Consider the following 22,627-nt stretch of genomic DNA (forward strand, 5'->3'; position numbering starts at 1 on the left):
CACTAATGGTGGGAGAATTCCTTTTCTGAGCAGCCATAAGAATCAAGTATTGAAGACAGGTGTAGGAGAGCAGAATTCTCTGATTGAAGGGAAAAATTTGTAAGTAATATGAATGGTTGGAGACATCAAGACCTATTTATACTCATCGCAATTAATGCGACCATCTGACTAACAGAGGAGAGAGAAAATAAGGACCATGGGATGATGGACACGTCAGGCGGGAGATTCGAAAAAGTGGTTACAGGCTGTCAAACAAACGTCTTGTCAGCCCCTGCCCAAAATTTTCTCTCTGCCACGTCACCAGTACTATCCATTCAACTTGCACAAATCCAAAATTTGAAGAAAGATATTTTGCAAAGATTCCTTTCATTAATATCCAAAATGGTGATTACAAAAACATGAAAAGAAAATTACAAGTATGAGTATTAACACATACATCTATCCTATGGATCCTAAGGCGCCGTGCCTTCCGGAGCATTCTGGTCCGCATCATCCGCCTTGTTATCACCCGATTGATCATCATCAGACTCATCATCAATGTATATCCGCAACTGCTTCACTCCATCTTCAGACAAGGCAAATTCCGGAAGCATATGTTGCAGTGGAAAGACCAAATTATCATATTCTTGAACCCGCATGTCAAGTTCTTGCTCCGCATCAAGTCCGTAAAGATGATGGCTCTCGACAGGTTGTCCGGCTTGGGCAAAGGTCAACCCTTCGTTAAAACCTTTCACTCGGCCAACCCCTTCAGAAGCAGTCGTCAAGTTCACAAAGCAATCAGTGAGCTCCGTACTTCTCTTAACATGACGGATGACCTATAGAAGCAGCCCGTTAAACGTCATAAAAAGAAGTAGACGAGAAAATTAAACAGTATTCAAAGAAAAACTTACCGAGTCAAGACTACGGGTGAGAAAATATCGCCTCTCCTGCTCAGCGCGCTCCGCCCGGTCACGAAGTTGTTGCAATTCGGCGGAGGCGCTGTCACCAGCTTCAGTGTGAGATTGCAAGAGAGAGTCGTATGCGGACAACATTTCGACAATAGTCTTGTCTTTCATCTCAGATTGTTCTCCTTGCAGTCTTAAAGCTTCCTCGAGTTCTTGAATCCGGGCGTTTTGTTGAGACACTTCATCCTGTGCCTTCACCAACTCATCCCTTTTTCTTTGAGTTTCTGCTCGGGAAGCTTCAAGGGTGGCATTGGACCTCTCGCAGGCCTCCTTCCACCGCTTAGCAGCATCAGCATTTCGCTTCTTTTCTTGTTCAAGTGCAGCCTCAGCATCAGATTGTTTCCACCTAGCTGCACTCGTCACTTTGCGGTGCTCCTCAGCTTCCTTTTTGCCAGCTTTCACTTCATCGGAAGCAGCACCAAGCTTACCGCCCATTGTCCGCCACTCCCGTAAGATTTCCTGATTACAGGCTAGACTGTTAGTCAAGGAAACAGCTAAGTCAGAATGGAGTTCGTCGCGGGAACGGGTAAGCTGATACGCTTTCTCAGCCGGCGGCATACAGTGTTCAACAAAACTCAAACAGGTCTTGGAAGAAGAAACCCGAGACCCGTTGACAATGTCCTAAGGCGGGACGAACAAGTCATAATCCCCTCCCAATTGCACGTTCCCAAAGAATTGGGAACTTGTGGGCCCGATGCGAACGGGAGAAGAGGTAGACTGTTGTGGGCCACCTTGAGACGAACCTCCCCCAACTTCATGAGCAGATGGATCAAAGAAAAAATCACCCCCCTCGCCCGTTGAAAAAAAGGAAGAGGAAGTGTAAAATTGGGGAGGAGGTTGCACAAAAGCTTCATTAGTTCTAAAGCCTTCTGCAGTAGCTTCAGGATTTTCCTGCTGTGGACCGGTGGCATCAACATTTTGTAACAAATGGTCCAACGACCCAGAAGTTATCGATTGGACGTTGGACCCTTCCTCGATTGTCTCAGTAGGAGGGGAAACTGGTTTTTCCGTCTCCTTCTCTGGAGGAGGTGATGGTTGTTTCCCAAGCCCTTGTCATCCTCAAGCACGTTTAACATCGAACCAAAACCTAAAAGAAAACAACAAACGTCACCAACAAAGCCTCAAAAACACGAAAAAGTAGAAAAAACAAAAACAGTACGACTTACGGCAGTTTAATTCAACGAAAACAGGCTCCATGAAAGGTGAAGACCACAACCGGCTCATTCCCGCCCATACAAGGGCCTCCTCGGGAAGTGTCCGCATCGGAGTGGGTGATGCGGTCAACTTGTGGAACCAATCACGCTTCTCGTGAGCGGCTGGAGTGATATCGATCAGGGCGTCGTTCGGAGAACGACGAACCATGACCTCCGGTATTACGTCCTCGGAGATCAGAAGAATCTTTTCTTCCATTCCTTGGAAATTTCTTCGGTCATATTGCCGATAATTCTATCCGGCACACTGTGGCAAGTATACCATCCGTTCCGGTTCGCCATCTTATAAAATACAGCGAACCGATCCAACCGAGGAACCAAGTAGTGTGCTATACACACGAATTCGAAGTGTCGAATTCGTATGACATCACGCGGGTGAAGTTGGGACAAGTGAATCCCAAACGCCTTAATCACCCGTTGGAAGAACTTCGTGATGGGAAGACGGAAGTTCCCATGCTCAAAGTAATCGGCATATAGCGCCATCTTTCCTGGAGGTGGAAAGCTGGCTATAGAGCCAGTAGAAGGGAACTCCGGTCCCCACTCTGGTGGAATACCATAAGTCGTAATAAGCTTCTGGTATTTCCCTTGGTCCCAACAGACTTCTATCTCATCAACCTCAGATTGCGCAGGAGCCATTGAAAACACTTGGTAAAAATGTTTGGATTAGTTCAAAGGAATCAAACAGAAAGATTGAAAGATTGAAGAAAGAAAGCAAGTTCGTAATCAAGATTTGAAAGCAATAAAACTTCGAAAAGAAGTTAACTCTCTCTATTTATACTCACTGCAATTAATGTGATGGGATATGAACAGTAGAGAGAGAAAAAACCGGCCAGTAACATATCGCCACGTCACGCGGGAAATTCGAAAAAGAGAAAAACTTGTACAGTCGGGTACAGTAACAGCCGTCAAAAACGTCCTGTCACCTGTACACGCGCCTGAGAGTGGTCAACTTGTCCTTTTTCATGATTATCCACAAACAACAAAAGATATTTCCCACCAACTTGCAAAGTCAGAAACCCCCAAATCCATATCAAGTCCAGAATTCCATCCGCATAAAATACTTCACACAGAAGAAACACTGGACTGGGGGGACTTATAGCGGTAGGGTACCAAAACGACCCAAATACCCTTAAGTAAGGCCCGCGGGTCAATTAGAAATCCCTCATAAGGCACCCGCGGGACATATAAACTATCCGCATAATCAGTTGGGGAATAAACACTCTCATAGCACATGCGGAAGCATCATAGCACCCTCAGAAGTCATCCGCAAGAAGGAATAACCTTCCGCGTAAATGGCCACAAGGTAATGCTCCGGGACAGCTGTCACCTTCTAGAAGATTTACCAAGATGCTTTCTTGGGAATACATGATCTTTGGGCCAATTAGCCAATGACACCTGGCAAGGTCGTTATAACCGTGCACATGGCCAATATTCCCCCGATAACCAAAGATAAAGAGACACGTGTCCAGGTTGTTATACATGCACATGCAACGTATAGGTTGAACCTATCACATAGAGACACGTGTCTAGACGGTTATGCAGGCATATTCTTAAGGGACAGCTGGCCCAATTACCTTTCCACACCCTTCGGCTATAGATACCCTCTCGATCATCATGAGGTATTCATTCACAATCACTGTACTCTCTCAATTTACTTAAGTACTTTAGCTTCTCATCAGGACTGTACTTATTCTCACGCCGGAGGGTGGTTACGGGAAGACCCCCCCACCTCATCCTTCCCGCAACGAGCTCACGGTGTTCTGTTTTGCAGGATCTGCATCATTGGACTTTGGAATTGTATCCATATCGTATTGACAGTTAACCGTATCCTACCCTGTGGACTCATCGGATCTAGGACCCATCAGTGGGGAGTAGATCTGTTTTTCTTCAGCCGGAAGGTGGGAAAGAAATGAACATATCCAGCCCCACAACCCTCAGATCTGAAACCTCTGTAATTGCCGCCATCACCATTCACCGATGATGATAATCTGAAACCGCCATGATTGTTTAAGGTGCGGAAGATTGGGGCGTTGGGGAGGCTTCACGACCATCAATGGGGGCACCACCTATTTGGTAACGAGTCTGTCCATCTACAAACTCTCTTCGTGTTTCCAACCATTTTGGTGGTGGTTGTAGGATGTGGAAACAAATGTTGTGAGGTTGGTGTGTGTGGTGAAAGAGGACGTGAGGAAATGATTTAAAATTTTAGTTTTTATAGTTTAATCATATCAAAATAGCAAAATAGTATGAAAGGGGTATTAAAAAAAGTTAATCAAAAATTGGGTATATATGATATATTTAATTTTGTTTGGATATATATATATGATATTACTAAAGTTTGTAGGGATATATATGAAATTAATCCTTTTTTTTTTAAAACAAGATAGTCTTAAAAAAACACAACAAATGTCCGTTAATCAACTACTCCGTATTTGAATTTTTACATATTTCCCCTTACTAAAGCCATTAATTACATATATCCCCAACCTTAAAAGATTAATTACATATTTCCCCTTTTCAATATCAAATTACTCCTTTACCCTTATTTAATAAAATATAATAAATTAAATAAATAACAAAAGAATGAGGCCCACTAGCAACACATATCATCTTCTTCAACGACCAAACATTTCAACTCATCTCTTGTTTGAAACACCACCATAGAAGGAACGTTGCTACCACCGTCTGTCACCATAATACCATCAAATTCACAAGTGGCTAGTCAGTTTGAACCCACTAATTTTATACTGCTAACATGACTTCAAGTAATGAAACTGATAAGTCAAAAAAATCAAATAACATATTCGAACAAAACTCATTAATTAACCCATGTACAGCCCAATTGTTGAACCTAACTTTAACAAGAACCATCGGCGACGACCCGTCATCGACTTTCATCTTCGTTTCAATCAATTGTCGGCCAACGTAACTAGCACCGCCACCGCAGCAACCAACTGGCCAAACGATTTTCCATCAAACTCTACCAGGTAGATTAAAGATGGAAATGGAGGGTGGCAACTAAAAACCTTGACTTGCCGCAACCTGCAACTCCGAATAGACTGAGAAATCAGATCTGGACTAGCGGCAATGATTATGTACGGCGATGATGGCGAGCGTGTAGGACATTGACGGCGATGGTGAACTCCGGTGACGGTGTAACGCGATGATATGCCGGAGACGATGAATACTTTGGAGATATTTAATTTTATTTTAGTATTACGAATATTTTAATTTTAAAGCCCACATTTATTTTCATTTTTACTTTTTTTTTTATAAACTAATGGTATTTTGGTTAATAAAATAAGGGCAAAATAGTCAATAAATACACTAATTTTAATGATATGGACAAATATGTAATATGTGTGTGTTAAAAGGGGGAAATATGTAATTTTCTTTTTTAGTATGGGGATATATGTAATTAACAACTTTATGAAGGGGAAATATGTAAATGCCCCTTGTTTATTTTCAAAATGTTGCAAACTAGACGTGCACAAATCGGGTACAGTTGAAAAACCCGAACCGGTTTGGAACCGGTTTTTTTCTCACCGGGTAGGAAATGGCACCGGTTCCAGTCAAGAACCGGTTCGGTTTCCAACCCGAACCGATACCCCGAAATGCCAACTTTTAGGAACCGGGACCGGTTATTATGTAAAAACCGGTTCCACCGGTTTTTTTTTGAATTTTAAAAAATCTAGCCGTTAGAAACCGGTTCCAACGGCTATATAGTCGTTTTTGACCGTTGGAACCGGTTTTTATACTATAATTAGGTTATTTTCATTCTATAAATAGCAAGGTATGGTGTGTACTTGTTAAACCACTTCCAAAACTATAAAACACACTCCAAAACACAATTAAGATTAAACCGACAACAAATGGCAACTAATGACGACGTTATGGTGATCGAAACAACAAGATGCCCCGATGTTTGGGTTCATTACGACTTGTGTCTCATGACCGACTCACAAGAGATGGCTCGTTGCAAATATTGCTCGAAGTTTCTTAAAGCAGGGGTCCAACTCGACATTACGAAAACATACAAATAAGTATTGTCGAGAGAAAAGAAGTTTGGATGTTAAAAAAGCGGAAGTGGGAGAGTCGTCCGGCTCTACAACCCAAGCATCTACCACCGGTGACAACGCTTAATCGTTGTAGAACGCCGGATTAAAACGACGGGCGTTGTTTTTAAGTTTAAGTTGTTATGTTTAGTATCGTTTATGTTTTAATAATGTTTGTAATAGTTATTATTTAAATAAATAAAATGTTCTTCGTTATTAAAAAAGTAACAAAAATTAATCATGACTAATAAGAAATAAACAACACAAAAGTAGTTATTATTAAACAAATTAAAACTACATATTAGTTGAACTTGTTACAAATAGTTTTACTAAAATAAATAAAAATTACAACTCCTTTTCGTCTTCACCCTCATCTTCATTCTCGTCTCCACCCTCGTCTTCATTATCGGAAGAAAGCCCGTCCTCCGCCTCCTCATCATGAATATGACGCTCTATTGGTATTTCGTCTTCAAAGTTCGCCTTATGATGTACACGATCAACCGCATCCAAATGGTCCTTTAGGCAAATGCAAACCTCTAGAGACTCGGGAGTTAATTTTGTTCTTCGCATTGATAATACCCTCCCACTAAGAGAAAAAAAACCGATTTGAAAGCAACCGTTGAGGCTTGTAGGACAAGCAAATCACGAGCCATGGCGGATAGAATAGGAAATCAATATTGCGAACCTCGTCGACCGTTCTATCTTGAACTTGAGTCGTGTTGTAACGAAATAGTGTACCATCTTTACCCAAGTCAACTTGATCGGTCGCGCCAATCCCTTTCAAGGCCTTGCAATATGGCTTCTCGATGTGCTTTCTCAAAGTCGAGTTGGAATCGTGCTTTAATTGTGTTCCACATAGTTTGCAACGAGCCTTTTGATCACCTTCGACATTGACAACCAAATCCCAATTCTTTCATATGTCTTGGTTGCGGTTATGGGTGACGACCGCAAGAACATTTGGGTCATCTATAGCACGAACGAGTTCAATAAAAACACTCTTCTTAGCCTTCTTGTTAGTTTTTTTGATGGGTGCCATAGTAATATTTAGTTGGATGGTCGGGTTTGCTAAAGGAGAAGTTTTTAGTTTGTTTTTGAGTTTGGTGGTGAAACAAGTAATGGAAAACAACTTATATATAGGTTTTGGGCATCAAGAACCGGTTCCAACGGCTATATTACCGTTGGAACCGGTTACAACGGCTCTTGTGTGTCTCAAAAACCGGTTCCAACGGCTATATTACCGTTGGAACGGTTCCAACGGCTAGTTTGACCTGTGTTTGACTTTAAAAAAAAAAAACGCCGGAACCGGTTTTTTCGGGTAGGAACCGGATCGGGTACAATTAGGAACCAGGTAGGAACCGATTGGGAAATACAAATAGAGGAACCGGGTATGATTTTCGGGTAGAAAAATACCCAAACCGGGTATTTGGTCCATCGGGTACGAACTGGAACCGGTTCCGGATCGATTCCGGAACCGGTTTTTTTGTGCACGTCTATAATGCAAACTGTATTATACGATAACTTTCTAGTAACAATGTAATAAAAATATTATTTTAATCGGTAGATATATATTAGTTTCAAATCCATAAATTAAAATTCTATACGATCCAACATCATCCATTAAGATTCCAATTCTATTGAATTCTAACAAACCAGAAGTTAACATCACAACAGCATCCATTACATACTACCTATACCTATCTGAATACCAAATTACAGGTGAAAGTTGCACAGTTCCGGTGAAGGCACAAAAGGAAACATGCTTTCACCAAAAACATCATACAGCTTCGGAAGCAAGTGTCCAGCATTCGTCTCCTTTTTCCACGCTCGTGACACCGCCAGCGAAGACATTAGAGCAAGCCTATCCTTCCTCCCACTGGCACCGGGCACTTTCTCATTCGCCATAAACCTTGGCGCCCCTGCATCCGACCCCCCGCGCGTTATTGAAAACCCACTGCTCCCTCCTTGCATCTCTACCTTGACCAAATGAGACCCCTCGCTTGTCACTACCTTTTTAAGCGGTTGCTCCATCATTCCCGACACCTTCCGTTTATCTATAATAATAATTATAATAATAATAATAATAATTAATAAATAATAAATACTAATAATAATAAATAATAAATAATAATAATAAACGATAATAATAATAGAAAATAGCACATATAGTCCCTATGGTTTGACCATTTTGCAAATCTGGTCCATAAGTTTTAAAAACTGCAATCTTAGTCCAAACATTTGTGAGAGGGTTACATGTTTAGTCCTTACCATTAATCCCAGTTAGGTTTTAACGGAAAAGTGATGTTATGTGCCGGACATGTGAGGGCTTGGTTTTAACTGCATAATGGGTACGTTGCGTTTTGTCCTAAAATCTGATGTGTGATGTGGCGATGCGAGCGCATCACATACTATGTGATGCGCTTTAGTATGTGATGCGCTTTCTATTATAAAAGTACTAAAAGACCATTCTTGGCAATTAATTTGAGTGCTTCAACATAAACAGATTACAGTAACTTATCTTTCATAGTGAATAAGAACCGACAAGACCAATTGAAGTGGCGAATGACTAATTTAGAAACCAAAATCGTTAATTTGGAAGCCAAAATCGAAAATTTGGTAACCAAATTCGCTAACTGAAACAGAAGACCAACCGAAATCGCTAATCTAAAAATGAACAGATTTTTATTCTTTGAAACAACCAAAATCGCTAATCAGAAATGGAAACCACCCAAACACAGACTCTAATCTTGAAAGACCGACTGTTCAGAATTAAATAAAAAAACCCTAAATTGAACAAAATGTGTGCATCGTAAAGCATATGCGAATCAATGCAATAGGCGAAATTGGCGCAACATTGGTGCATCATGTAAACGCACCGTATCATATGCAGCACCGCGCCTTCATCAGGACATTAGGCACACAATTTAAAACCAAGTGCTAGGGTAATTATGTCTTTCAATATAGTATTACAAACTCCAGTACTCCTATCGTCGACTACTCGACTTCACCTTTGGTTTTTGAATCAAACATCAACTTTTAGTAGGATTTCAAATAAAATGGGATTAACCTCACATGAAAGACTATTTTATTATTGTTTCATATTTGAAAAGACATAATTACCCTCACATGAATGGCACATAACATTACTTTTTCGTTGAAAACAAGCTGGGACTAACAATGAGGACTAAAATTGCAACCCTTGCACAAATGTTTTAGACTAAGCTTGCAGATTTTAAAATTTGAAGACCAAACTTGCAAATTTGATCAAATCACAAGAACCATTTGTGCAATATTCCCTAATAATAATCACAAAAAAAGATGGTAAAATGTTTACTACTATTAAAGTAAGGTTGTGAGGTTAGAACGAAGATATACTTGGATTTGATGTTCCGAATTTCCCGTTCCGCTTCCAAATGTTATGTGGAGGTGGAGACAATAAATTGGGGATCATTTTAAGTTGATTGTAAACACAAAGACCAGCTGCACACTGCATATTGTCTTTTTATTAACATAAGCGGGTAAATGTGAATGCTAAAAGTGAAGTAAAACGAAAATCATATTACCATTAAGGCCCCATGCACTCGCCATGCCTCATGTCTCCTGCTCTCATTCTTTTGCTTCTCGAGTTGCATTTCGGGTTCTATGTATTGAAGAAACGGGTCAAGATTCGATAGTAAAAACAAACGAACCTGTGACATGTGGATACAAGTGAGAAAAAATCAGAATTTTAGATTACAAACGAGCTGAAACCGATAGCATTCACGAGCGGTATGGTATATATATACACGTTCAATTGAAAGTTAAATAACCTTCTTATGTGTACATTTAAAGCACTGTGTTCCAGTGTTTTTATGATTCTTGCAGTTCTCTATTAAAAATTGATCCTGAAGTGTACGCCCTTCTATATATACATATGATTTGTAGCGAAAAAGAGGGGCAGAATGTTGGAAGAAGGAAATAATTCTGAAATATAAATCAACTTCTTTTATAGTTTACCAATAAACCATATGATTTTCCTAACTTATGAACAGGGCAGTGAACAAGCCAAGCCAGCTAAGCCAAGATGGGCTCGAGCTCAGCTCGTTTATCTTAATAAGTAGGAATGTAGAGCTCGAGCTCGGCTCATAAAAAGCTCAGCCAGCATGTGACTCATCGACCCAGCTCTTTACTTAAAAAATATATACTTTTTTATACATAATGATATGTGTAAAAACAAAAAAGTAATCCTTTTAGCATACACACAGTGCAAAATTTATAAACAAAAGAATTTATAACTTGCATATATAGTATAATGCTTTTGAGTTACAATTTATAAATATTGAAATTTGGGTTTTAATTCAAACAAGCCAACAAGACAATTTCAAGAGCTTTTTTAGGCCTGTAAAAAGCTTGAGCCAGCTCGTAAAAATATTTTAAAATTTTTATGCATATTAATATATGTAAAGAAAAAAAAAGTATAATTTTAACATACATATGGTGTAAACTTTATAAACAAAAAAAAATTTATATGTTAAGTAAATTCCAATCATTTTACACTCAAATTCAATAGTCAAAGCAGCAGTCAAAGTTCCTATAAATAATGCAGTCAAAGTCAAAACATAAATTAAACATTTAAGCCATAAATTATGTTTTTCTTTTATCTAGGAGTTGTCTTATTTCCTTGTAAATAGATGATGGGAATAAGATGAAATCTTATGATTTCTTTAATAAAATCTGTGCTGACTACTTAATCTTATAGATTTCCGATTTTTGTTTTTGTGCCAACTTTCTAACATAATATGTTATTAAAACTTGGGTTATACTTTTCTGTTAGAATTTATAATTATAAAATGGGTTTTAATTTAAACGAGCCAGCTAAACAAGCCTAACAAGTGAACCAACGAGCTGAGCTTACCTTGGCCTGGGCTCGGCTCGTTTACAAACAAGATTTTTTTAGCGAGTCGCAATCATTTTTAGCAGCCCTACTTACGAGTGACTATATACATTAATAATATAAAACTGACACACATAATGAGGCCAACATATGTTAGCAGAAAGAGAAAAGAAAAGATACCACATTTGACCCGAGGGCAGTAATCCCTTTTATAGCACCATAATGTTGCGGAAACGCCTTTGCAGGATCCAAAAAAGAATGAAGAAGAGTCCTTGAGACACGTAGTTGGAGATTATTATGCGCGTACCCAAACCTATACAACATGAAGAAGTTAAAACCAGTTTACATATATCAAATATTAATGTAAACGTAATTCTAAAATCATCTCATTAATTAATATTATAATTACTTTCTGCATATAAAAGCCACTAGATTTGCTGTAAAGTTTCTAAGTTCCCAGTGATTGTCAGTTAACTTATTCCCCAAGCTTTTTGCAAGAAGACACGTCATTACAGGTGGCATCAGTTGGTGCAACTGAAAACAATAAACAATTAGATATTGAAAGCAATGCCTTTAAACACGATTTTAAATCCACAATATGAACAATACTTACATATGGTTCTATATTCAAGAATGGATTCTGTAAAAGACTCCACACAAGACGCATTAAAGCGAAAAGAAGCTGGAAACTGTTTAAATTACTATTCACCTGAAATCATTATGTACAATCAAATAATTTCTTCAACCCTTTGGTTGTTTCAACGTATCAATCTCTACAAACCCTAACTTTGACCATTTTTTACCCAAAAACACATAACCAAAATACACGAAATTGCAAAACGAGTACCTCTTCAGCAACAAAGTATATAATATAAGGAACCAAAGGATGGAGCCCTGCACTAGTCGACAAGCTCAACAATGCTTTGTTAAAAATAACTGAATTTGATCGACCTACAGTTAGTTCTGTTATCTTTTCAAAGTAAAGCTGCACAACAACCAAAAAGCAGCAACTTATAACACATTTCGGGCAGGATCATGTGCTGATGTGATGATGCATGATAACAACAATATACCTGAAGCTCTATCGAGAGCACATGTGTTTTAACGTCAATAGAACCACCATCTTCTTTGCAATCAGGTTTCCTATTATTATTATTATTATTATTATTATTATTATTATCATACGGCACTGCAATCACTGCAAACAAAGCGATAATTAATAACAGTTAATTAGTTACTTAATAAGAATTCATACTAAAATAAGGTTTAACATACCTTCAAGTGGGGCATTTTCAGGAATCGCAGGTTGTACGCCTTCAATAGCAAGCCAGTGACTGGTAACCGCCATATCTAGAGGTGCCTTTGGAAGAGGAGCTTCAATAACCTGAAGTTTTGAATCGAATCATATGAACAAACAAATCTTACAATTCTAAAAAAAAAAAAAAAAAAAAGTATGAAAGTGCATATATATATATATAGTGTAATTAATAGGTGTTATGGTTTGCCAGGGCTGTTAGTTACCTCTCTAAATTCAACTACCTTATCCTCAACATAGAACAAATCCTTACTCCTGAGAGCTCTTTTGAACCGCAAGGAGTTATTAGCGGATGCAACATATAACGGCTGCAAGGAACGATACAGAACAACGTCAGATGATGATACATAAATAATAACATAATAATAATAATAATATACTTGGATTTTTCTTAATTGTAGGGCACGATCAACGTCCTCTGAGGTCATAGCAGTCCGTTTGGCATGGTGCATACATTTGATAGCCTCCTGTGTATTAATAATGTGGAAATTAATAAAGGAAGTGAATATAAATTGTAAAAGAACAAGTGAATGAACCTGCAGGATCTCGCGAAGGCGGTATTCGACATCGGCGGAGAGAGAAGGTAAGACATCCGGGGATAAATTGGTAACGCCGATGCTTTGTGCGATTACTTCAATGCTTTCTTTCTCTACAACGCTCATTTTTGCTTCACTCATTATTTATTATTATATTAATTTACATACATACATACATACATAAGCATCCATCGATGAACAGTTGAAGAAGAGGATTTGGGGATTTATTTCGATTCATTTGGAGATCCCAGTCCCACCACCAGACTATATATATAATGGGCCAGGCCCATCTCCCGGGGCAAGTATTCTACCAACTAAATCACTCACTAATATGCCTTATTTTATTATTATGGAAAACAAAATGTTAACTCCGTTTATTTTAAATTACCCAAGAGTTCATGTGGTTTAAAGATACTACAAATTTGATAAATAAAAAAGAAACTTAATCTTTAAACGAGGACTCAATCCGTTTGTTTCCAGCGACCATAACCACCGGTCGTCCGACCCAACCATGTAACAACTCGAGATTTTAACTTATTATTTTAATAACCGTTACCTGACCCATTTCTATGTTCGGGTTATTTTAGATAAAACATCGCGTGTATCGAGATATTTAATTTTTATAATATATATTTACAACTTTCAAGATATTACCATTTCACCCTTAAACTAAACTTTTACCCAATAATGGTTACACCCTCAACCTCCAGAGACTAAAATGTAAATACTATATATATTAGTATATAATATTTCTGATCCAGAAACCCATGACCCGTACCCATTTACCCAAGACCCGTTTATTGATCCGTTTAGCAAACTTGAGCCTCAGTTCTCGTCATATACTTGGAAATCAAATCAAGATACATATTATTCTTACTGGTTTTGGCCTAAACAATCGTTTAATTAAGTTAATTGAATCAATTTGATTTACTATACCATTATGACTCGGCCGACAATAAACTTAATCGTGTATACATCTTTAACAAGCGATATAACTCAATTAAAGCTGCAGAAATCATCTTCATAGTCTCGTCGATTAAACCCCTATATACTAACGGAGTTACACACACAAAGTCAATTGTTATATTTATTCAATACTAATAGTAATATAGTATGTGTTTTTAGTTTTTTAAACCATTTGTTAATTTTATATATTTTAATTCTTTATATGTATATAAGTATGATGCATACCACTTGATGTAGGATAATTTAACCCTTAAATTAATACACATAATAACTAGCTTTTATATTTGATTTAACCTTGCAAATTTATGTGTTTTGACATAATTACATAAAACAACATTAATCCATGATTCCAATATTCTTAAATGTCACCCCCACTCAGTTTATCTATCACTCAGTTTATCTATCACTACAATAGTTATTACTATTAACAGTTTCTACTGTTTAGTGTCAACCAAATTCCAGCTTAAACGCGATTCGTAATCGATACTTTGGAGCTCAAGTTTACCCCAACCAGGTATTATTAGAAATACAACTTTTTGAAAGAAAAGAAAAATAAAACACTTTCATACAATGTTGTAAAAGGAGGTCTACAAGGCCGAGTACTCGCTACATGGTATGGCGTCGAGGGAAATTTCTTTAACTCCGCCTAGTTACTAAGAATCGATCAAAGTTGGTCAATCTCAACCAGAATCACATCTACTCGGTCAACTTGGGCCAATTTTGACTTAAAAAATAAAATATAATTCGTATTTTTGTAATATTAAAGAAAAATATATCATTTTTTTAATTAATAATTAGTAATTTTTAGAATAATTTAGTATTAAAAAATATATTTCTCTTATGTAATATCTAAAAATTAATTTTCTTTATATTTACCATTTCCGAGTACTCTCCGAGTACTCCTCGGGTACTCCGAGTACACTCAACTCAACAATCGACAGCCTAGGGTCCGCCTAGCGACTTTTGCAACCTTGCTTTCCTACGGTATTTTGAAAAGTGGTGTTATATGTTTATAATCAAAAAGTGGGTTCTTTGTTATCTCAAAGTGAATTCAAAATGACTGAAAATAATGTATGTTTTCAGTTTTATAATATCAGGAACATAGCCGAATATCCTATTGATTGAAAGGTAACTCACACAATTAACTTTCTTAGTAGAATCAACTTATCAATCCATATGTAGTGCCGCCTACATATTTTAATGATTTTATTGATGAGGCAGGTCTTGTTGATTATTTCATGAAAGGGAGAAGATATACGTTATTGATGGGGAAAGGAAAAGGTAATAAACAAAGCAAGAGAGAGAGAATTTTGGTGTGTCCCGATATCTTCAATAGGTGGCCAGAGGCGAATGCGAGGGCTCTTCCTAGGGGGCTTTCCGATCATTGTCCGTTGGTTTTAAGTATAATGAATAAGAATTTTGGTTCAAAACCTTTTCGTTGGTTAAATTTATGGGGAGATTAAGAGGGGTGTCAAGAGTTGGTCAAAGGGGTGTTAATGCAAAGTTGTGGGTTGGGACCTACGGATGTTATACTCAACAGGAAGTTAAAAAGGTTGACAGATTGCGTTGGACGGTGGATGTTGAAAAAAGAAGGTGAAGTTTTTGATAATTTATATAATGAGTTGAATCATTAAGAAGAATGTAGGAAGAATAGAGATCTCGAAGAGGATGAATTGTGGACTTGGGCGGAATGAAAAAAAGGGGATAGAATAATTGAATCAGTCTAGGGCTAGAGTCCTTAAACAAAGGTCTCGAGTTAAGTGGGCGGAGATGGGAGATGATAATACAACATACTTTCATAGAGTTATTAATGGGAGGAGGGCTTCGAATGCGATCCCGGGTATTGAAGTTGAAGGAATGTGGATGACAAAACCAACGTTGGTTAAAAGAGAGGTCCTTAAATACTTCTGAACACACTTTAGTGAAAAATATAAAGTGCGCCCGAAGTTTTTTTTTGATGAGCTGAAGAAAGTGCAGATGGAGAAAAGAGATTTTTTTATAAGACTTTTTTCTTTATGATATAAATATGCGGTTTTTTATTGCGGTCCAAATAAGGCGCCAGGGCCCGATGGTTTTAACTTTAGGTTTGTACAGAAATTTTGGAGTGAATTGGAAGCTGATTTTGAAAACATCATGGCCGAGTTCTTTGATTCGGGGATCATTAGTTTGGTTTGTTCTTCCTCCTTTTGTAACATCATGATAAATATCAGATCAAAATGCCAAGTTTCAAAGTTTAGGGACAAAAAAAGAAAAATACGTTTTATCGTCTGATCGCGATACGCGATCGCTCATACGTGATGACGTGGTTTGACAGCGAGACATGTGTCCCGCCACGTGTCACCACATGGCAATGTGTCCCGCCACATGTCACCACGTGGCACCGCATCTGCACATGGCAAAGCAATGGGATGAATCATCAAGCCTAGTTGCGATACACGATGGCCTTCCTTTGGCCCATCGCGTATCGCTATGACTTAAAATAATAATAAAAAGGGGCCATTGACCCATCGTTATACTGGATAGATCATAAGCAAGACCCATCGCCTGTCAGCCCCTATAAATAGGGCCATCAGCTCTCACTTCTCACTCACAACTCAAATACCATCTTTTCTCTCTCTAAAATACTATCTCACTACCTCGATAAGCGTGTCATCAAATCTCCTCGTATTCCGTGCCTTAACCCGACGTACCTCGAAATTCGTGCCACACACCGACAACGTTATCTTGAAGTACGTTTCATCAAGAGACGACCCGACACTCACCTCAAAGTGTGTGACAAAGAAGAATTGATGATTTACGTGCCTTGATTTGCGTGCAAGAAAAGAGTTGACCAAGGATTTTCGAAGAACGTGCAAGCGTCGAAGTGCTGCCCAAAAGTCTTGAGAATAATATGCCGAACAAGGTAGGGATAATGCCTGAATAAAATATTAATACAATATTAAAAGACTTAAAACTCTAAGTCGAGGGTATACTCGATACCTCGAGAATAAAAGAAAGTAAAACAAAGAAAATATTAAGATAAAGATAATAATATAATTCTTTATTATAAATAAGTATGAATTATTATTTAAATAGATTTTAGATAATAAGTAAAGAAATAAAGTATACGTTTCTTCGAAGAAACGTAGTATTTAAGAAAAGTAAACGAGTAAAAGTAAAGGTTTAGCTTGTAAAAGAAAAAAGTATTTTAAACTAAAGTTTAAAAGGAAATATAATCGAGGTAAAGATTATACAAAGGAGACTTAAGTTCTTAAGCTATATTAAAGATCTGGTATTAACTAAAGGTTATACTCGTACTATAGGTCCGAGATAGCTACAGAAAGACGAACCGATCAGTGAAGTGAAGCTGATCTTTTCTAAAGGTGAATACGCCCAACTTTTATAACTTGTATTATCGAGTCAAATAAATTGATTACATGAGATTACGTATCTCTAAAATATTTTAAACAAATCGCTGGCCCTCAGGCTATCGTGTACGTTTGTTTGGATCCTTACATATGTGGTTAGTCGGTGGGCACACCGCGCCACACCTGGTTATATGCCTCTGCAACGATGGGCCAGACCTAAGTTACGCCTGAGAGAGGGTAATCATGTGTATACTGATGGTAGCTAAGTAATCTCAAACGTTGCGGTATTTGCTGAGCGGTTTCGAGTAGAGCTTAAGTTTATAGTTATGTTTAAAGTTTTAACTTGATTATTCCTAAGCCACGATGGGCCGAGACCTAAGTTATGTCTTGAGGGATAATTAAGTAAATAAAGTATTTTATGCGTCAGCTTATTCACCAGCATGTGTTGCTGACGTATTTTCAAACTATTTTACAGGTAACGAAGGTTAGCTGCTTGAAGAATCGAAGTGGACGACGGATGATCTGATGGTTCAAATCCTTTTATTAAACTTTAAAATATGTAAATGGTAGTTTAATAAACAAGTAATCATTTTGTAAACATTAACGGGTATTTTTAATCCCGTGTTTTGATTATGTAAATATAATATTTTAATCCACGCTAATATTTCCGCACAAACCCGTAATTCTGATTTATTTACAAAAACGGTACCAAAGTTTGGGTCACACGCCTAGGCCGTAGTTTGTGGTGTGACACTTTTATTTCCTTGATCCCAAAAAATGAATCCGGTTTCTGTGAAGGATTTTAGGCCTATTAATTTGATTGGTATGATTAGTAAAGTGGTAACCAAGATTTTGGCGTTGAGAATCAAGAATGTGATGGGAGATGCTATTTCCGAGTCCCAATCCGCTTTTATTACAGACGGGTACATTTTGGATGGCCCGTTAATAGTTAATGAGGTGATAGTGTGGCTCAGAAGAAGATCATTTTGTTGAACATTGATGTTGAGAAAGCTTATGACAAATGTTAATTGGGAAGTCTTAATTTCTATTTTAGAGCAAATGGGTTTTTCGGAGGGAAGGTGTTTGTGGATTGATGGGATTTTAGAATCGGCTAGGTCTTCTATTCTTGTGAATGGTTTGCCTACGTGTGAGTTCAAGTGTCAAAAAGGGCTTAGGCAAGGTGACTCGTTATCTCCGTTTTTATTCTTGGTGGTCATGGAAGCGCTTTCTTATGTGCTTAACAAGGCTACGACTATAAGTGAGTTCGATGGTATTAATTTAGATAAGCAGGGGACAGTTCTTTCTCACTTATTCTATGCGAGCGATGCTCTCATTTTGGAAGATTGGTCGGATATGTGATAAAGGTGGCGAGGATCCTTAGATGTTTTTATGCTTTCTCGGGATTAAAAATTAACATTCGTAAATCGAAATTATTCGGTATTGGTCCTACCAATGAGGAGGTGGGATGGATCTGATGAGAATGCTCTAATAGTCACCTTTTTCAAATCTATCGTTTTTTTAGTAACAAATATTCACATCCATTTATCATATAAACATAAAAAATTTAAACGGTGCCTTGCGACTATTAAATATGAGTGTGACACCAATATCACAAGTGTCACACCCCGACCAAAGGTGACGGAACATGCTGAGGTGTAACGATTTTCCATAAGCACATGACACTAATTAAAGCGACAATATTTAACAAACTCATTTCATTTCACAACATCGAAATTGTCACATAACAAATACTTATAAATAGTCATAACAAGATATCACAAAATATAGCAAATTAAATATTGTTCATTTCACTAATACCCTAAAGGACTTGACAACGTTTTCTCCACAAGCTCGAGTCAACCAAGATGCAAACCTGTAATATTTCATAAAATAAAGTTTATCAACACAAGGTTGGCGAGCAATTCATAAGTTTAAGCATAATAGTATATAGTAAGGGAAAGCCACAAAACTCGTATACGAAACAATAAATAAAAGCAATAATTTGGATAAAATCGCTAATAGAATTACGTTAGCGAAACCTAGATATAAGGGGATTCCAAATAATCCAGGATTTTATAGTTCTCATTAATTGCATTACGTTAACGACACCTTGCTATAAGGTGATGACCGTCGTTTGAATCAATCAAAAACCTAATTATTCTAAAAAGTTAGAGCAAGTAGGGTATCGTATCACAAGGAGTATGTGGTCAATGCTATTCGTGTAACAGAATCAATATTATGAAGTACTGGTTTTAGTGCTGATCACACAAGCAATAGTTTAAATTAAGAGAACTAAGCAACAAACGAACAAGCGAGTTGTAAACAGTTAACAAAGCAAATCACACCCGGGAATTCAAGTAAGCAACCAAGCAGTATCTCATGTAACCTAACAAATTGATTATCGCCTATATGAACTGCTGGAATCGCCTCTTGGTCGTAAAAAACGAAGTTAGGGTTTCATGTTGATGAAAAACAAGTTATAAACTCAAAATCCCGTCTGCAGTCTCGTCGCGGTACGCGACGGAGTCTTCTATGGCCCATCGCGTACCGCGATTGACCAAAGTCAATAATTAATTTATCACCCATCGCGGTACGCGATGGGGACTTCATCAAACCCATCGCGTACCGCGATGGGACTCTGGAACAGCAAACTTCATTCTTTTTCTCGTTTTGCGTGCTGGACATCCCGGGTCTTCATTCCGTGTCACAACAGGTCCATATTGAGTACTTTAACGCCTGTGACCTGAAATCCAATAACACACGTATGAAGCATCGATAGTTCTAGAATAAACAGTTAAAACTAAATAATAAACGAAATAAAGCATATACAAAATAACCGACCATCACATCCCCACACTTATCTTTTGCTTGCCCTCAAGCAAAACTCTAAAGCAAACATCGACCTCCATCATAGGTATGTAGATTATCGACATTAATACTAGTAAGGTTTAAGGTCATACCCAGTTTTCCAGACTGACACTGTTTTTAGATTGACATCTCACAAATACGGTTAAATGCTATGATAAAAACAATAGAGCCACCCAGACAGGTGTACTTTGTTTCCGGTTAAGGCACACATGCTCATACAAATTGTAATATAACATCTCTCCTCTCGGTTTAATATATGGACTAGCAAAAGATGTGCCAGTATCACTCAGCTCTCAATATCACTCATAAGTACATATTAATCCATCAACCTGCTTTGGCAAAAATGCAAATCAAGAGACCTTTAAAAGGGTTGTAACGGGGCCAGGTGTAAGGATATGGAAGGGAAATATTTAAGTAGCTCAAACGATCCAACCCGGCCTATTACAAAACATCTAAAAAATAAAAACGAAACTAATGTACCACTAACTGACTGATTATATACATCTAAATAAACAACCTATCAACATACTGATTTCACATTTTTTTAATAAACGAACATCAACGAACTACAAAATATATAACTGAATATAAACAGACATCTTTTTGTCTTTTTCTCAATTTTTTTATTTTTTATTTTTTTATTTTTTTAAGCATAATAATGTGATGCTTAACAATGGAACAAATACAAAAACAAAAACAATTACAATTACAAATAAACCTAATAAGCCGGACCGTCTCGTAACATAATGTCGGGGTTAAACAAACGAAAAAAATAAGTCCAAGAAATGTTTTCTAAGGAACCCAACCCCCCGCCCCTCACATTACCCACGCTCATATGTATAATGTATGAGGCCCAACCACCCAGTACCCACACTCTTGCTCATCCAGATGAGGCTTAACCTAATTGCCTCTATCACTTTTGCATTTTGCCAACTACTATCCCGTAATCCATGAACATCAGTGAAAGCACTCAAATGACGTGTGTGTACTATATATTATATGTGTATTATATATATTTGGGTCAACTCACACACGTACCGGAGGAATAGGGTTGACGACACAAACATGTGTACCTGTCCCCATGACTCGTTATCCCCGCCTAAACGACCCCATTTTCAACTTCTCGTAATAAAAACATTTGTGAGTAAGACTAATGAGACGCTGAGAAACCAACCATGACCAGAAACCTATGACTTGGCATTAATAGCAATAATTAACAATTAACAACTTTGGTTTCTGAACACTCTTTGAGGTACTATCGGGCTAAAATTTTTCAAATTTCCCCCATCCCCACACTTGAGGTTTACATTGTCCTCAATGTTAAAATAGATATAATGATTAATAAACATTTAAGGGACGGGGTTGAAATTTAGTTTTTTGATTATTAAGCAATTTTAAAAATTCGGGGCTCATGTGACTAGAATTATACAATTATACAATTACACTTTTAACGTGTAAAATAATAAAACAAAATTAAATTATGAAACTGAAATCACCTGATATCAACGTGACTGGAGAAGGACTAGTCGGCTCGTGAACTCTCAAAAACACTCGTGTACTCTCGTCTCATCCAATTACCAAACTGACAATCGAACCTGCAAAATCTCGAGATGTGTAGAAGCAAGCTTCTCACAAGTGTAAGGCATAGGTATTTTAAGAGTTATGAAAATGAATATTTGTTAATTTTATTAAAACAATTACCGAGCCAAATTAATTCGTTTCATAATAAAAATTGTTAAGTTAGTTAAAAATGTTAAAAGACCTAACTCACTTTCGTAGGAATTACGATTGCATTTAGCGTATGCAACAAGCCCTGTAAACCCCCCGGTAGCCCGAGTGGACGAGTGAGGTCTCGTGAGGGTTTATAGGGAACTACACCCACAAAGTTCCAAATACAACACAATATACAATAAATCAAAATACAACAGATAATAACTCAAATAAAAACAAATTGGAAAGATACTTACAAACCCCGGGTTGCCTCCCGGTTAACGCTGAATTGATGTCTACAGCTCGACAATTCCTGAATTCCTCACGGTGGTCGAAGTGCACACTTACCCACCGAGTTTCCAATATGCGCTCGGTAGCTTACATGCCAAGTCCATAACCGCTTTACAGTGATTGGCATGCTACTTGAATGATTATTGTGAGGCCGCTTCTTAATTATTTGCCCAATATCTTGCATGCTTACTTTCTTTTCATTGTTTACCAAGCCTTCATCCCCACACTTGTTGTTTGGAATAATAAGTACCGGAGATGGCATTGGATTCACAATGGTTACCTTGGGCTCTTCATACTCTGAATGAGTTGTATCTTCTACTTGAATCACAGTTTCACTTTCTTGCTTTGGAAGATCAACAACCTCATTCTCTTCATCACCATCAGACATAGTACCACTAGCCAACTCCTCTTGGTCTCGTTTGATTTTAGTTTTGTCCTCAATATTCGGATAGAGCGAGGCCAAAATTCTTTCATGTCTTAGCTCATATTCCTTTTCTTCTTCCATCATTTGTTT

The 22,627-nt window shown here is 37.7% G+C and overlaps 1 protein-coding gene across 1 annotated transcript; it reads right to left on the bottom strand.

The window, feature by feature from the left end:
- Positions 1–7,791: 7,791 nt before the first annotated feature.
- LOC143590099 (transcription initiation factor TFIID subunit 6-like) lies at positions 7,792–13,118 on the bottom strand. Its single transcript, XM_077070686.1, has 12 exons — positions 12,932–13,118; positions 12,776–12,862; positions 12,602–12,703; positions 12,356–12,464; positions 12,154–12,278; positions 11,928–12,065; positions 11,694–11,789; positions 11,490–11,614; positions 11,261–11,393; positions 9,771–9,896; positions 9,583–9,694; positions 7,792–8,261 (listed from the first exon to the last, which is right to left on the bottom strand). The coding sequence occupies exons 1-12, from the start codon at positions 13,070–13,072 to the stop codon at positions 7,921–7,923; spliced, it is 1,635 nt and encodes a 544-aa protein (XP_076926801.1). The 5' UTR covers positions 13,073–13,118; the 3' UTR covers positions 7,792–7,920.
- Positions 13,119–22,627: the final 9,509 nt, after the last annotated feature.

This window comes from Bidens hawaiensis, unplaced genomic scaffold, assembly GCF_021521415.1.
Source record: "Bidens hawaiensis isolate Kalapana, Puna unplaced genomic scaffold, B.hawaiensis_p1.1 tig00038167_1, whole genome shotgun sequence".
In the NCBI taxonomy this organism is placed as follows: Eukaryota; Viridiplantae; Streptophyta; class Magnoliopsida; order Asterales; family Asteraceae; genus Bidens; species Bidens hawaiensis.

Bases quoted from the DNA above. Each gene is read 5' to 3' on its own strand.
- LOC143590099 (XM_077070686.1), bottom strand. From the start codon at position 13,072: ATGAGTGAAGCAAAAATGAGCGTTGTAGAGAAAGAAAGCATTGAAGTA. The intron at 11,790-11,927 runs GTACTCGTTTTG...TAATGATTTCAG, and splicing joins TATACTTTGTTGCTGAAGAG to GTGAATAGTAATTTAAACAG. The intron at 11,615-11,693 runs GTAAGTATTGTT...TATTGTTTTCAG, and splicing joins TCTTGAATATAGAACCATAT to TTGCACCAACTGATGCCACC.